This window comes from Natrix helvetica (genome assembly GCF_964273705.1).
Source record: "Natrix helvetica genome assembly, chromosome: 2".
Taxonomy (NCBI): Eukaryota; Metazoa; Chordata; class Lepidosauria; order Squamata; family Natricidae; genus Natrix; species Natrix helvetica.
In genome coordinates, this window is record NC_138552.1 from 59,617,193 (window position 1) to 59,635,374 (window position 18,182).

At 35.4% G+C, this 18,182-nt stretch overlaps 1 protein-coding gene across 1 annotated transcript in view; it reads left to right on the top strand.

Moving 5' to 3' along the window:
* The window catches only part of MEGF10 (multiple EGF like domains 10), a 102,097-nt gene that overhangs the window by 15,258 nt on the left and 68,657 nt on the right, over positions 1–18,182 (top strand). The window contains exons 2-5 of the mRNA XM_081942285.1: positions 1,905–2,036; positions 4,219–4,320; positions 5,238–5,338; positions 10,020–10,112. Of these exons, the coding sequence (XP_081798411.1) occupies positions 1,921–2,036; positions 4,219–4,320; positions 5,238–5,338; positions 10,020–10,112 (412 nt within the window). The 5' untranslated portion in view covers positions 1,905–1,920. The remainder of the gene's footprint in view (positions 1–1,904; positions 2,037–4,218; positions 4,321–5,237; positions 5,339–10,019; positions 10,113–18,182) is intronic.

Here is an 18,182-nt window from a genome sequence, read left to right on the forward strand (position 1 = left end):
TCAACAGCATTTTAAATTAAGTCTTCTTTAGAGGATGCATTCTCAGAGTTGCAGGATTGAAATATATAAAATATTTGATGCATTTATCAAATAGTCTTTATTCTCTTAACACATTCTCTTTAACATTTTAAAATGTGTGCCTTAGCATTGGAAATAGCAAGAGTTAAATATACCTTCTACATTTATTGCTAATATGACCACTTTAGCAATGCTAATCAGCTGTACTGATTTTCTGTTTTGATTTTTCTTAATAATTAGGCAAAAGATCTAGTATGCAATCATGTTTTACACTAGGGGGTTCATGCAAATAGCTCAAAACTTTTTTACATTGATTTTCTGTTATTGTTAAATATATTCAGTAGGAAAACTATTGACATTAAAAAAAAAGGAAATACAATTACCTTCTTAATAAGTGAAATACTGCTGAAATCAAAATACTGAAATCAAAATGCACAAACGGGTACACTTTTAAAATTTATTTTTGATGTAACTGACTCACTATTGAAAAATTATATGCTTGTAAAATGTTGATGTTGATCAGGGGATCTAGACATGCTTAAAGCTAAGAGCAGACGTGCTTAACTGTAGCCTCTTCGCTTGTTACCTTTGTCCTAGGCCACTATGTTTTTTTTATCAGATGGCTTTTAATATTGAAAGTGAGCCCTTTTCTGCAAACAGGAATGAGTCCTTTTGCTCTTCAGATTGATTAATCAAGGCTTGCATTCTGTGTCATTAAAACAATTATGCTAAGAGCATCTGGTTGTTCATGCCATTATATTTAGTTTGGCTTTAACTCACTGCCCCTTTCCAATATAATTTCAAACCACAGTTTGTGATTATACATGAATCTACACAGTTAATAAGATAATATTTTGTGAGAAACTGTAAAATCAGGCAATCAGTAATATCAGCACAATTTACATCAGAATTGATATATTACAGTTATCTTTGCTGCCCCCAATCTTTTGGGCACCAGGGTTCTCCATGGTTCTGTGGAGAAAGGCTTTTCTACGGATCAGAGGGGGCATGGTTTTGCATGCTGCCTGCATCCTGCGGATGGGGTTTCGCTTGTTTGCGCAGACCAGTTGCTGGCATGCAGCGGAGCAGTGCCGCTCCATGGACCGGGAGTTGGGGACTCCTGCTTTAAAACATTAATACACAGGAGGATACAAATAAATTCACAAAATTTTAGTAATGAGAAATTGAAAATAGAAGCAAACAACCACAATATACCTGACGAACATTGTAGACACTGGAATATATTGACTTATCTACTGCACTCAAAATTGATGTCTTAATAGATTTCTGACTTAGCACTCTCTTTATTCCCTTCCAAATTTATTGTCTTTCTTGTACTTTTCTCTTTCCCCCTTAGCTCACCTTAGGGCTGGGTTATCTATCTATTGTTATATTTAAATAATAAATCTAAAGCCAACAGATGTGGGATGAACTGACTACCACTTCCCAAAATATCTGAAACTTAGCTGGAGGGTGAAATTTTGATTAGGAAAAGCAGATTAAGGACTGAGCAGTTGTCATAGTTAATTACTGTAAATAAGCAAAGTTATAGTTCAACTTGAAACTTCTTGCACATTTCGTAAAGTACAGACAGGCAATAATTTCTGAACTCTTGCATGTCACTAAAACAGATGTCATTGACAAACCAACCTACAGTTTAAGCAGAAGCAGGAGGTTGAAATTTAAAGCATTTGAGCATGGGAAATTGTGTTACACCATTCACAATCACTTGCTTTCTATTATTTCCTCAAGATGATATATGTTTTCTCATTCTGTTGCAAAGCAGGACTGGCTTTAGTTGTTTATCCAAAGTCTATGACTTTATAATAGCTTGCATAGTACCTGGCCATTAATATTAGCAATCCTTTTCTTTTCTCTTTTTACAGGCATTTTGTTGAAAAGATGGTTCTTTATTTGGACACCTTTGTTCATTTCACATTCATGCTTTTTAACCATTGGATAGTGTCAACTATATGTCTAAATCTTGAGGATCCAAATGTGTGTAGCCACTGGGAGAGGTAACATTACTTTTAATCAATAGTTCTGAAATTCTACTAGCATGGTTATTTTAATTACTGGCTATGTAAAATATGCATTTACAGTCAAACAGAAAGACATGGGTAACATTATGAAATGACTATATTAAAATATAAATATATATAATATAAAACCAAACCACAAGTGTGTACCTGTATTTTTATGAATGGCATAAAACTACTAAAACAAGATATGGGTATAAAACAAAAATAGCAGCAATGAATGATACTCCTCATCTATGAAGTACGCAGACTCTATTTAACAAGATTAACTGCCCCAAGACGATTGCACAGATTGACTATAAACAATGGCAAGATAAATAGCAACAATGGTGCTTTGGAATGTCTGCAAAAAGTATCATTTGCCTGTAAACAGGGGTATGCTTCAAAATGTTTAGCAAGGGGTTCTGTTCTCAGTTGCTGGGTGGGCATGGCCATGGTGGGCGTGGCCTAGTTGGCCTCCTGCATCATGGTGAGGGGGATTTTTGTCCTTCCCAGACTCTGGAGGCTTTCTTGAAGCCTTCGGGAGGGCAAAAACTTCTACTCGAAGCTCCGGAAGCCCTCTGGAGGCTGGAACTGGGTCCATTTCCGGCCTTCCTGAACTTCCAGTAGGCCCATTTTTTGCATTCCCCGAGCCTACACTTACCTACATACAAAATGGGCTGTGTTGGGACTCCTGGGAGGGGCAGGGTGGGATGGGCAGGGCCAGCCAGGAGTGAGATTTGGGGTTTTTCCAAAATGCACATAATCTTAGCTAGTGGTTCTCCCAAACCTCTGTGAACTCTCAGCAGCCCATCCCTGCCTGTAAGCAAGAATTGCTGGACCACAAAGTAGACAAAGTAATAGAAAATGAAGAAGCTAAAGTACTATGGGACAAACACCTGCTGCAAATCACCCCAAACTTAACAATTGTTGATAAGAAGCATAAAAAGTCTGAATACAAGGTCCTGCAAATAGAAGTAGAACAACTGTGGCAAATGAAAGCAAAGGTAGTACCTATAACCAATGGTGTCTTGGATGCTGTCCCAAAACATGTAGAGCGTCACTTGAACTCTATTGGCATTGACAAAATCACTATCATGATCATCATCTCTTAATCGCAGAAAGCAGCACTACTTGGAACAACTTGCATCCTTTAATATCATCCTTGCATCCTTTAATATCATTGAATGAGAACATCTGCCTATCCCAGATCTTTGAGAAAGACTCAATAGCTAGTCAAAACTGTCCCAAACAATCTAAACATCTGGCTAACTGTGTGCCCAACCATAATATTCATTATTTCATTGTATGCCCATAAATTAATACATTTTATTATTTTATAGTATTCAATAATATAAAAATTAAAGCAAACATTTCCCATACTAATGCATACTGTAAGTGTTGTTTGTAGTTTTTATGTGATCAATAATTGACTTCTAAATTTTCTGACAATGTCCTGGGCTCATAAGTGGAAGGAGCCTAATCAGCAGAAAGTGTCTTCTTTTTCTAATATACACGATTCTAACACAATCCACTTGAAGGAAAATAAATAAAAAAACTGTGAACCTCTATGAATATCCTGTATTCAAGGTATGGAAGAATATATGTACTAAGTATATAGAAATAATCTTGTATCTGAATTTAATAAGCAGAATTCCTAGCTAAAGGCTGCAATCTGCATCCTTCTGTTTGGGACTTACATTGTCTAAGTTAACATGGAATGGGCTGAACTTTCTTGGATTGTCATAAAACAGTAGGTTCGTATTATATTTGTAAGACATTGTATGTATGTATGTATGTATGTATGTATGTATGTATGTGTGTGTGTATATATATATATATATAATTACATTGTTTAGGTAAGCTTGAAAAGATACACTACTTGAATTAAGCTTGTCTTATGTTGACAGTACAGATAGTACTTGGCTTATGAACAGTCACTTAATGGACATTCAAAGTTACAACAGATCCCTGAAAAGATACTTACCAACTCCACTCCAAGGAAGGACAACTGCAATGCCCCCATTGTTATTCACTTTCATGTTTAATTTCAGGGCCACTGTAGTAGGGAGTGTATTTATCTTATTATGTAATTATTTTCACTCTCACCTTTATTTCCATCCTATTGAAATTTCTTTACGAAGTGCATGTTTAATAATTTTATTCCTTTTTTCCTGTGCAGTTATTCTGTTACAGTGCAAGAATCCTATCCCCATCCTTTTGATCAGATTTACTACACCAGCTGTACAGACATACTGAACTGGTTTAAGTGTACACGACACAGGTGATTTTTTAGTAATTCTATTTTGCTTACCCGTTTAAAGTGATGTTTTATAAATACTTAAAAGGTGATACATGTTAAAAACAGTAGAAACATATTGAAGCATAGTGGCACATTGATAGCATTTGCAAAATCAGATGATATGGATATTTACATGTACAATGCCACTGATATTTACATGTATAAATTATCTTCTGTAAGATAGCCTTGAAAATACTATCCTGAATTTTGAAATGCATTACTAGTTTAAAGAGGACGGTACGACTTGCAAAGATCTTCTCTTTCTCTAAAAAAGATAATTCAGTAAAATGGATATAATATTATTATTTGAGAACAGAAATCTTCAAGTGGTTCTGCAGTATAACTACTCTGTATTTAAAAAAACCCTGCCCCCTTGTATGGGGCAGAAGTGAAAATATGGCTTCAGCTACACATAGTGGAGCCACTGTGTGTGAGTTGGGTAGTTATAGAAATTAGTTTAACAAATAAACTCATGTATTTATTTACTGATTCTTTTTGAACACTACAGAATTTGTTTTTAATGTTGAATCATTTTGAGTTTTAAAAGTTCGGAATTTGTAAATTCATGACACTTCGGAGAAGTATACTTTGTTCTTGCTGTGCTGCCTTGTCTGGCAATGGTTTTGTGCATTTAAAAATTAACTATTGGTCTGAATGTGTACCAATTAATTAGTTAAAATATTTAATAGCAAATATAAGTTACAAATCCATATAGTATCAGCTGCAATTCTGCAGTATTTGTCATAGATCTTGAATAGGATCTCCATTTGCAGGTAATGCTTATCTTTCTTTGTAAGGGATAGCTGATTTATAGAACCAATACAATTTAACCTTAAATAGCCATAGCTGGATCTTTTGAAATAGTTGCTCACAAATTTTACATGTCCATATTTTAACAGAATCAGTTATCGAACTGCTTATAGGCATGGAGAAAAGACCATGTATAGACGGAAATCTCAGTGCTGCCCTGGATTTTATGAAAGCAGGGAAATGTGCATTCGTAAGTAAAATTATTTTCATAAGAATATCCAGCTATTGTTAATAATGAGAATGCTAATGAGAATTCCCCAAGAATCAAAATGTCTTTAGAAAAGCAGTGAGACGAGTATGGCGGTTTACAGGTATGAGATGCTTCTGTGACACTAATGGATAGGGAATGGGGAGCCTTAGTGAATATAGTAGTTATCAATTTGGCACTAAGCAGAGGAGTGTGGTATAACAGAATAACATAGTTGGAAGGGATCTCGGAAGCATTCTAGTCCAATCCCCTACTCAGGCAGGAAACCCTATCCCATTTCAGACAAATGGTTGTGCAAGCTCTTCTTACAAACCTCCAATGTTGGAGCACCTACAACTTCTGGAGGCAAGTTGTTCCACTGATTGTTGTAATTGTCGGGATATTTCTCCTTAGTTCTATGTTGTTTATCTACTTGATTAATTTCCATTCATTGCTTCTTGTTCTGCCTTCAGGTGCTTTGGAGAATAGGTTGATCCCCTCCTTTTTGTGAAAGCCCCGCAGATATTGGAACTTTGCTATCATGTCACCCCTAGTCCTTCTTTTCATTAAACTAGACATACCCAATTCCACAGTTGTTTGCATGTTTTAGCCTCCAGTTCTCTAATCATCATTGTTGCTCTTCTCTGTACTCTTTCTAGTGTTTAAAGCATCTTTTTTATGTCGTGGTGACCATAATTGGATGCAGTATTGTAGTTTAGTGCATTGAATGTGTGTACAGGTACATTGAAACAATCCTGCTGGTCAATAGAAACATATGTTTGCATACAATGTCCTTTGCCCCTGCCATTAATTTTCTTTTTTAAATAGTAATTTTTCTTATTGTATTGCAGATGGTAGTTCCAGTTGGAAAACTATCCAACCAGCCATCGTTAAAATGAGTTTTTAAACGATTCAAATTAAGATTAGGACTATTTGCGTTACCATACACAGCCTAGACATTGGGAAATGGCTTGTTAGTAGTTGTAGATTAACATATAATTAATTAAAAGAGTACTGATACATGCATAAGCACAACAGCAGCTCTTTCACATGCCTTGGAGTCTCAATGCACACAATTTAAGTGTATAGAACTTGGTGATTTGTGCTATGTAGCGAGTTTATTGTGAAGAAACAAACCTGATTTGCCTGGATAGACCTTCTTATGAGGTATTTTGAGACCATGCGCCCCATTTGTCAGTATTTAGAGGTTTAATACACCTTTTTATGGTGTACATCACCTCCCTGCAGTCTTTTCCCTTCAAAGTGAAGTGCAATGTTAATGTGTACATAATTTTGATTGACAGCTCCAGTTGGCAGTTTTGACTTCTTGTCTAGCATCTCTGGTGCCAGAATTAGAAGAGTCACTGATTATTTCTTCAGCTGTCAGTCAGTCAGGAAGATACTACTATAAGATTAAAAATGGATAGTGTTTTTCTTAAGCAAATTAGAACTAAATAAATGAATGAATGAAGAAAGGAATATCCTTTAGTCATATAACAGCATAGCAACTAAAGACAAAACCATAGTCTCTTTTTTATGCAGGAAAATGACATAGATTCCACAGACACTGACTGTGAGAAGGGCATGATAGAAAGTTATTATTTCCAAACACCAATTTCCACAACAGTGACATCTGTTTGTATTTTTTTTTATAATTAAAAAAGATCAGTTTATTTCTTGGGCACACATGGATTTTTTATTGCTGCCCCTTTTCTCTTCCACTGCTTCACGTGGCCTGAAGTATTTCCACAGATCAACTCCTTTTTTGAACATATTTAGATTATAATAGTAAAATATAATACTAATTAAAATTGAAGAAAGAAGTATAGAAATAAGAAATAAAAAGTGCAAGGAAACAGAAAAGAAAAGGAGAGAAGAAAGAGAAAAGTAAGAATTTAATAAAGAAAGAAAAAACGTGTATTTAGACGTGATTCCCCCCCCCCCAGTATAAATAAATGTAGTGATTCTTCACCTCCACTAAGATTACAAACATTTATTATTTCATTCTATATCACATCTCTTATCTATAAACAATTCCTTAAAACAACATATTTTAAGTTGTGATGTCAGCAGAAAGTCCCTAAAGAACTGATAGAACTAACACCATATCTTGTTTTAACTTTGATCAATTAAACCATCCTTATATTTCTTCTTTTTATTTCTCAGCTTTATTTCATTCAAATATTGTCATAAGATTTGATTTCTTTTATTTTTTTCATTGTCTTTTTTCTTCAAGGCTATAACAAGCCTCTTTTGCAAATCCTATAAAAACATTCATTTTACTCTTGGTTTGTCATTTGTATTCTCCTTTTAAATTTTAAAACCTCATCAAATTTGTTTTGTAGATCTAATGAAACATTCTTTTCTAAGTGATACTGGTCTGTGAGAACAATTTTTGATACCTCTTTTGATTAGTTAGCAATCTCATGAATATTTTCTATTAACTGTGTCCTACACAGCAGCCATTTTATAAGTTCTTGCTTCTAAAATACAAAATATACCACCAAAAACCCCTTCCTAAATTAAGAATTTAGCTCTAGAAATCTTACAACAGAAAAGAACACCATATGCTTATTTTTTATTCTGCACAGTATCAACTATTACTAATCTATAGAGATTAGGCATCTGTCTGAAATAAGAGAGACAGATAAGTATTATTGGACAACAGTAGCTAGTTAGAACTTTTTTTTATAACTTCAAATTTAGCAGATTAGTGGTCTCATGTTATATTTTCTTAGACATTATTCTTTAAAGATGACTAACATCCTTCTAACATATTTTATATTTATCCTTAAATGTGTTGGGAAATTATGATAAAACACATCTTTTTATTTTCAAAATTTTTCTTTCAATGCAACCACATCATAAATATCCCTATAGAGATAGTTCTCCATTTGGGCCCAGAATCTCAATAATTGCATGAAGGAGCTGTTAAGTGAGACATGTGACTGCTTTGTTCAATGACCACAATCCTGTCTCTCTCGTTGTGGTTGTTAAGCAGAATGGAAGGGAGAGCCTCCGCCTCCCACAACATCCAGGAGCCTGGACCTTCTCTCTACTCCACTAGGAAAAATGAAAAAAGAATGAGAGAATTTGATAGCAATTTTGCCAGAGTGAAAGTCCATTCCCTTAAAAATTTTGTGGCATGCTGGAGGAATGGACCTCCAATCTGGCAAAAACATTAGCAAACACCATAGTTCTAGAAGGCTTAGAATGCTGGCCATTTTGCTAGATTTGAGATCTTGTTTCTGCAATGCATGGGAGGATTTATGCTCCCTGTAGGGAAGGAAGGAGAAATCCCTTGGTACACTAGGGCAACAGACCTCAAATCCAACATCCCTCTGCTTGCAACCTTCTTTGCTGGCTTCCCCATTGACTTTCTGGGGAAGTTAATAAAGAAGATTGCAAATGGTGATCACATGATAGCAGGGCATTTGACAACCAGTTGTAAATGTGAACAGGTTTTCAAGTACCTAAAATGGAATCATGTGACCAGGGGAACTGGTATGTCATTTTACAATAGTTGGGAGTGCTTTATACACTGTAAGGCAAAGGTGGCCCCATTATCACTTAATGGACCATGCTGGCTCAGAAATTCTGGGAGTTGAAGTCCACAAGTCATAAAAGGGCCATAGTTCCCCACCCTTGCTGTAAGGTATCTGTTCCAAGTCTGTCGGGACGGGGAGCAGTTGTTAAGTAACCATCCATAGTCTAATTGCTTCTAATCTATAATTTATCCCTTGGCAGCGGTGCTCTTTTTAAATGTTTCTTAGGGCTGGAAGACTAAAATATACCACTGCAGTTTCATATTCCCATAAGAAACATTATATATATATATATATATATATATATATATATATATATATATATATATATATATATATATATATATATATATATATATATATATATATATATATATATATATATATATATATATATATATATATATATATATATATATATATATATATATATATATAATTATTTCAGATAAATGATCAAAGAATAAAAGAGGTGATGATAAAAATAGAAAAGGGAGGGGGCAGGAAGCTGTTCATATTGACTGTTTGAAGATATTTATCAAACATTATCTAAAGCACAATAATTTTCAGAAGTTTCTTTTTTAGTTACCAAGGTACTGTTTTACATTAATTTAGTAAGACATAAAATAAAGAAAAGATGAAAGTAGACATTTCTTTGGATTCATTTTTATCTTAGAAACATCTTTAAAGTAATGATTATGAATTCAGTGCTTGATTAGGAAGTTGTATATGAATGATATTTAGTAAATATGAAATTTACATTTTATAAAACCTTCCTGTACAAAATGCTAATAGTACTTAATACCACTGTTTCTTGCTTTTCATCACTGGAATTTACAGGGTTAAAATATTGCTTTCTTTATTTTGCTTTCTTTTTGTCTTTTTGTTTCAATTGTAGCAAGCTAGGACAATTAGTAAATAAATGCATATAAATGGGTGAAAGAATAATGACATTTAGAGTACAAATGAAAACAAGAATTGAACAACTTAGCCTCTTAATTTTGAGAGGAAACTGGAAAAGGATAGGTTGCAAATGGATAGGCAATATTCATTGTTGCTTTTTTGCAACCTGCTCGTTCATTGGTTTTATTCTTTCTGATTTTTCATTATTTGTTTCACTCACCCTGTTTCTTTGACAGCTCACTGTACTGATAAATGCATTCATGGCCGTTGCATTGCTCCAAACACCTGTCAGTGTGAGCCTGGCTGGGGTGGACCCAACTGTTCAAGTGGTAAGTCTGCATCTGCTCCTGTCAGTCTTCTCTGCTGTCTGTTCTGTTACTCTTCTTTGCAGGGAGATTAAAACACTGTTGTGCTATAGTTCTTCCGCATTTGAGATATCACTTCCAAAGGTGATTCACATGTGATTCAGTCTTCAATTTATTAAATATCAACATTGCTTTATTATTATATAACATGTTGTTAAATAGAGAGAGCATCTGAATCACACAAAAATGTTAAATAATTTGATCTCTTCCATAGAAATATCTCCTTCCAAAATTATAACAGAATATTGGCAGGTAATAAACTTAAACACAAATTCCATGCCCAGGTTTCAGGCTTTCTGATAGAAGTTATTTTTATATATTTAGACCTGAAAGGTTATCAGATTGATGTGGCAATAGCTTAGTTGTTCTATATATAGTTTTCAGGAATCAGAGAACTAGAAGAGAAAAGGACTACCAGTCATTAAGTCAGGCTTTTTCAAGCTGTACCACTTGTTAAAATAGTCCTCACTAAGGTGGAATTGACCTCATGACTAATGCATTTTTGTCCTTAAAGGAAGACTAGCATGGCAAAGGAATTGTTTAGTGCACCAGTCACCAACTGGTGGTCCGTGGATCACTGCTGGTCTGCGAGAAAATTTAGGTGGTCCGCAGAAAAATTATTTGCATTTTTTAATATTGCACTAAATCATGGGTCCTCAAACTACGCCCCCTGGGATGGATATGTGCAATGAATGCTTGTGTTGCTGCTGAGAGTTTCCCCCTTTGGGTTCTTTTTTGCGAGTTGGAAGGAGGCAGAAATTCCGACTTGGGCTCTGCTTCAGCCTCCTGGTGCTGTGAGTTTTGGCAAAGGCAGAGGGAAGCACTGCTAGTGGCGAAGAGCCGGAGGGTCTTGTTCCAGTCAGACTGCATCATGGCCTGGAACTGGCTGACCATCTCAGCCCACTGAGCCTCCAGGCACAGGTACCTAGCCTTCCCTCTGCTTGGAAAGCCTACGCTCATAGTCCTCAGTGAGTTGTTTCTACTGAGCCTCCTTCTCGGTCACATCCAATTTGAACTGAACCAGCTGTTGTGCCAACTCTTTCTCATGGTAGTGCTTGGCTCCAACAACTGCTTTCTGTTGCAGCCTTAAAGAGTCCAGGTGGAGATGGGAGGAGTGGCTGGGAGGTGAGGGGCGAGTAGATACTGGTGAGGCGCCTCTCGACGTGAGTGACATTGAGTTGGCCATCCCCACCCAGTCACATGCCCACCTAGTCACGCCCACCCAGCCGGTCATTTGGCAGATCATATTAGTGGTCCGCGGGATTTAAAATTATGAATTTAGTGGTCCCTGAAGCCCAAAAGGTTGGTGACCCCTGGTTTAGTGTAGTGGATAAAACAACCAGGTTAGAAACAGGGGGATTTTAGTCCCACTTACGGCAGCCCTAGGAAGGGCTGAGCACTCTGTCAGCTTTAGCAACATTTCAAAAATTGAAAAGGAAGACAGCAATGGCGAACAATTTCTGAAATCTTGCTAAAAAGACTGCAGGGCAATTGCCAAAAGTTAATACTGACTGGAAGCGGATACGCAAAAGATGCTGAACATGGAACAGGAAGTTCAAGTTTTCTTTTAGGCAGAAAAGCCAGAAGAATGATTTTGGGCCAGCCATTAACTCTCAGCCCTAGCAAGAAGATATTGGGAAACTATTTTTGAAATATTGACAAGAAAACTTCTTCAACCTGCTTATGCAGTCATCAGAAGAGAAAATGTTCTCCAAGGATGATAACAATAGCAACATTCTTAAAAGAAGTAACTCTAAGACACCAGAAAATACTGCCTGGATGAAACTGTATGTTGAATGAAATAGAACTAATTGAGATCAGACGTGTCTATGGAGATTCTCAGTCATCCAGGTCATGGTTGTCCCATAGGTGCTTTTTCAGGAGGATCCTGGACTTTCTGGGTTTTTTCTAAAGACATTTTGCTTCTCATCCAAAAAGCTTCTTCACTGTCTGATCAGCAGATTCTGACCAGTTCTGGAGAATCAGTAGCGGAAATTTTGAGTAGTTTGGAGAACTGGTAAATGCCACCTCTTACTGGCCCCGCAACCATTTATTCTCTGTCTCCCGAGTCCCAGCTGAGGAAATGGGGATTCTGCAGTATCCTTCCTCTGGAGTGGGGTGGGAATGGAGATTTTACAGTATTCTTCCCCTGCCATGCCCACCAAGCACGCCCACCAATCCATGCCACACCCACCAAGCCATGCCCACAGAACTGGTAGTAAAACTTTTTGAATTCCACCACTGTATGATCCACTCAGTCTAAAATTAAAAATGCATTATTTTCTGACTCTATTTGGAGACTGACTTTTTATACGATTCCTGTATTGTTTATGCTGGATTTCAGCTTATTTTATTGCTGCTACCTTTCCTTTCCATTTCATCTTGATGCCAAGTTCAGCAGTGCAAATGTTGTCTATTTACACAACTATTGTGTGGAAGACATGTTGCTGAATGAGTGAATAATAAGCTGAGAAACCCCTGGGATGTTAGTTACCCCGTATAAATTTTTTTTTGCATACTAATTGCAACTGACTTGAAATGCTAATAAAGAATGTTTTTTTTCAAAAAATATTTTTGTAGGGCACTTCAGGATAGAAAATACTGCTTTGTTCACACGCTGTTAAAGCAGGATTTTGTAAGCAAGAGGCCTAGGCTGTCTGGCATGCATCCATTTAACCATAGCAGACAAAAGGAGAAATGAGAGGGTGTTTTTATTACATTGTATTGCTCCAAATTTTATTTTCTCTAGCCATTCCAAAATGAAAGAGCAAATTTAGCTTGCATAATTTTATAATACTTCAGTTTGTTATTGCCACATTGTAAGATATGTATGACTTCCTTTATCATAGATTTTGCTGAAAACTATGAGATATTTCAATCCAAAACAAATGAGAGATAACAAGCGAAAGTGCTGGGAGATTTCTATGAATATCTGGAATTTATTTATATTGTAGATTTAATGTTAAAACTATTCTTCTGATTAAAATATAGGAAAAAGATATGTCACAATCTGCAAACAAAATAGGCTTGAACTTAATCAGACTACTTGTTCTTAGAAATATAACCCAGTTTGAAATGAAATTATTTTCTTCCTTGTTGTTAAACTTTTTCATCAAAATTTGGTTTGTTCATAAATTCATGTATATTCCTATCATTAAAAGGGTTCAAAATCAGCTAGTGCCATAGCTTTTTTCAAATTGAAATTTTACCTATCACAAATAACCCATCATTATTAATTAGAAAATCATTACAATTAAATGTTATATCCATAGATATTATTCCAGAGTGGGATCCACCAATGGAATGACATACCCATGTTGACCACATAGCAGGATGTATTATGTCTGTATGTATTTTAAACATGATTTTGAAATAACCCTTTACGTCCTGTTACTATTCAGCATAAGCCATTCGTTTTATGAATGGATTTTAAATAACTACATTTTTGTCAGTAAAAATTTAGTATTGTCACTTTTGAATTGTTTGTAAGCCAGTTAGAATCAAATTCACGTAATCATGTCAGTTAATGCATTCAATTTTACTAAAATGTCAACAGTGGTGTAGGATTCCTTTCCTTGAACCATTTTCTTAATCTAACCCAGTAATTCTATGCAATTTACTCAGACAATAATCTAAGTGAATTCAGTGTGCCTTAATCAGAAGAATATTCTAGTCTACTAATCTTTTCCTTTGATAGTAACTATATATGGATAAAAACCTCTGAACAAAGTGGCAGATGTACTTAATTCAGTGCAAGAATTTTGGAGACACTGGAGTTACAGTAGCATCTGAAAGGAGCATTAGAGTACTCTGTCCTCTTGAAAGTGTGTTCCAGTGTAGCAGAACCAAGTGAGTAAAGGCCAGACAAGAGGGCAAGGGTTAGAGACTTGTGTCTGGTGTGTAATTTAATATGTAATGGGAGGATGACTTAACTTTGAACTTAGCATTGTGAGACTGTGGTTAGATTGGGGCCAATCCTGTATTCGATTTTCAAACTTTTTTTTTTTAAAAAAGCAGCTGCACGAAAGTGCTGGTTTGTTGCAAATATCAGTAGTCTTTTATCTCTTGTAGGGCAAATGGCAACTGCTGGAGTTTATTATTTAAGTTTGCTAAGTTTGAACTGATCCATTTGTTTATCAGATTCCTATCCTATATTTCATTTAGGTTGCCATGTGCAGGACTAATTTCCTTTACTATCAAATGTAAAAGTGTGAAAATGTGACATAGACAACATCAAATTAATATTTCAACATATTTCTGAGCTGAATAGAAGTCATAATTTGATAAGTTTAGATTTATATACTTTCTCTGTATTTCCATGTCTAAGTGATGTTCAAAAAATTCTCCTTAATGTCAAACCTAGGTTTAGTGTTGTACATTAACTTAGGAAGTATAAATACATTATAGTTGACAAATTTTGGTTCCATTCAGTTTTGATTATTAATGGGACGATATGTATTTTATAGCAAGTTAAATGTAAGTGCAGAAAAAAGGTGATTCCTTTACATGATGTCTTACTTTCTAGTTGCGATTTAATGTTATCTTACTTGCTAAGGTAAAACTAGATATTGATATTACTTAGAGAGGGTAATATTACAAATTAGCAAATAATGCTGTACTGTAGTAATTAAAACTCAGCCATTATATGACAGTTGCATAGGAAGCTAAAGTAAGATGGAATGCATAATCTTTAGCTCAATTCTTGGATTTTTGAATAAAATCCATTCATTGTACATACTTTTGCTGCTTTCCTACCCCTTAAGATTCCTCATGCCATCCTGAAATTATCTTCTGGAAAATGAAATGAATTGTTATATGATTATTATTATTGTTATCAGGTTATGGGAAAATTTATGTAACAAACATACTTTAAAATGTATTTAGTTATCAATAAATACTTGTACTAAGACCCAAGAGAAATAACAACAAAAACAACAAAAACAAAAGCAACAAGAACAATGGGATAATGGAACAAACATGTAACAGTGGTACCTATTGTCATTGGGGCGCTTGGTACCATGTCCAAAAATTTTACAAAACACATCAAGAAATAGCAGCTTCCCGCAATAACACCAGTGGAACTGCAAAAAACTGTGCTTCTTGGAACATCGTACCTGGTTGACAGCAACCCATATCAACCATTAGCGCCAGTCAATGGTATTTGTGATACATTTTTAAATGTTCAGTTCACTGAGTTTCATGTTTAATGACTAAAAGAGATAACAACAACAACAATGTTCAAACTTTTTACAAGAATACTGGCAAATTCAGTATTCAATCATCTGATGGAAAATAGTTTGTATCTGGTAAAACAAAAAGGAAATTATAAAAAAATCAAGAGGAACTGCTAATTGACAAAATGGTACTAAAAATACAAAATGAAGAACAACAAATTTAAATATGGCGTGGATTGATTACAAGAAGGCATTTGACTCATTAGCCCACAGCTGGATTAACGCCTATCTAGAAAATTTTGGAATCAGCAAAAATATTTGTACATTTTTGAAAGCAAATATGCAAAAATGGAAAACAGTTCTAACAACAAATGGGGAGAACATTGGTGAAGTCAACATCAGATGAGGAATCTTCCAGGAACATATATTTTTTTTCTCCTCCAAGCACCTTGCAGACGCTTCCCAGGATCTGCCATCAGAATGAACCACTTTACTCCACTGAATGGTTGAGATAGCACTGCTAATGTCATTCTTCCTATCATAATGGCTTCGGACCCACTTTAATGCAATACTAAAGCTTTGTTTTTGTCTCTAAAAGAGCCAAGTGATGTGCTATAGTTTCCTAACTTCTCAAGTAACTTTTGATTCCACCCCCCTTGCCCCTTCTTTTCTATTCTTTCTAAGATCAGCCACTATTTCACTGCATTTTGCCTTTCATGTTGTCTCTAAACAGAGCCCTTTTATATCTTGCCCTGAGGGTACACTCAAACCAGCCCCAAACATCAAATTTCTTGCATTGCTCCACTTTGAAATAATTAGTCATAGAATCAATGAACATTTGTTTTAATGATTTAATAAGCATATATTACAAGTTTAAACATTCTTTTGAACAAAACATTAAGAAAAAAAAATTAGAATGCAACTTGTCCCCAAAAGTAGCATGGTAAAAATATGTTATTTTATGCTTCTATATGCTTGTCTTTGGACCATCGAAATTTAAAGATATTTCTAGTGACTGAAATGTATTTTATGAAAACAGATTAAAAAATTGCTTCGTTACCGAAAACAAAAATTAATATTTATTTATTTATTTATTTATTTATTTATTTATTTATTTATTTATTTATTTATTTATTTATTCATTCATTCATTCATTCATTCATTCATTCATTCATTCATTCATTCATTCATTCATTTCATCAAGCATGGATTGGATAATAGATATAAGTATAAACATGATTATGAATACATAAATGAATATGAATATAAGGGAATATTAGGACAAGAATATATCTCTACAAATATTTCCTGTTCAGTAAAGCAGTTGATATTTATATTCTGACATAAAATCAAGTTATTAAAACTTTATTCCCTGTATATAGTAGATCAATATTATTTGAGATGAACAGAAAACAATAAGCCATCCCTTGGAATTTGGATATCGGTTTACAGTTTTGTCAGAATTGCATTAAGAAAAAGATTTCTAAAGCAGTTGGAACATTGATTGCTATGTCAGTTTCAGAATTTATGGTGAAAGAAAGCCACAATAAAAGCAATTACATGATAATTATAATCTTAATAAATGTGATTAGAGACTGTTCACTAGCAGAAGTAATACAAGATTATTATTATATTTACCACATGATGAGAACATGACAGAAGAGAAGTAAACATATCCACACAATCCACGTAATTATAAGTAAAACTTCTATGGCAATGGTATAGCATAACTGGATGTCCAATTCAGCTATCCAGGCAATTGCCTGTGCCATTGCTTCATGCAGATCTTCTAGGGAACCAAAGAATGCATGTTGTGAGCAATCTTGCATAATATGTGTAATAGTTTGCATATCAGCACTACAATCTCAACAAGTGGAATCTTTCCATCCCCACTGATATAGGGGCAGAGGCATTTTTCCAGCATCACACCTAATTCTATTCAATTTCAACCAGACAAAATGAGGCTGGTAAAAACCAGATGATTTGGTAGAGGGATTGCTAATGGTCAGGCAACAAGAAGATACCTTGGACCATTCCTCACTCCAGGTATTTTCGGGTTTAAACTGGGTAGATGTTAAGGGAATATCTGTTTTCCAAGCTGGCCTACTGGATTTCAATATTGTGATGGACTGTGCATTATCCTGGTGAATAGGGAGGGCCTTGTTGCCAAGCATCCTTGGCAATGGATGGGAATGAAAGATGTTGTCATCTAATGTGGGGAAGTATGATATTAGATTAGATTAGATTTATTAGATTTGTTAGCCGCTCCCTCTCCACGAAGGGACTTGGGGCGGCGTACAATAAATAAAAAGCACATATTATACAATTAAACATTTCACGGAGGAGGTATAGAAATCACACAACAATCGTTACAATACATAAAAATAGTAATAATAAGGTTAAAAATTAAAATACCCCAATATAAAATTACAAGTTTAAAAGAATGCCAGGAGCATTAAAATGGAACTATGGTTGAGCCAGGCCGGCTAGTTGAAAAAGGTGGGTCTTGAGTTTTGAACGGAAGGAGCGGAGGTCAGTAGTAATCCTAATGTTGGTGGGGAGGTCATTCCAGAGGGCTGGGCCCATCACAGAGAAGGCCCTGCTCCTGGGCGCCGCCCTTTGGCATTGCTTAGTGGACGGCACCCGGAGAAGTCCCTCTCTGTGAGAGCGAATTGGTCGTAGGGATGTATGGGGCAGGATGCGATCCCGCAGGTAACTAGGTCCTGTGCCATGGAGCGCTTTGAAGATGGTGATCAACACCTTGAAACGCACCTGATAGACCACAGGGAGCCAGTGCAGCTCGCGCAGGAGAGGTGTTATATGGGAGTATCTCATACTCCCCATAATCACCCGCGCGGCC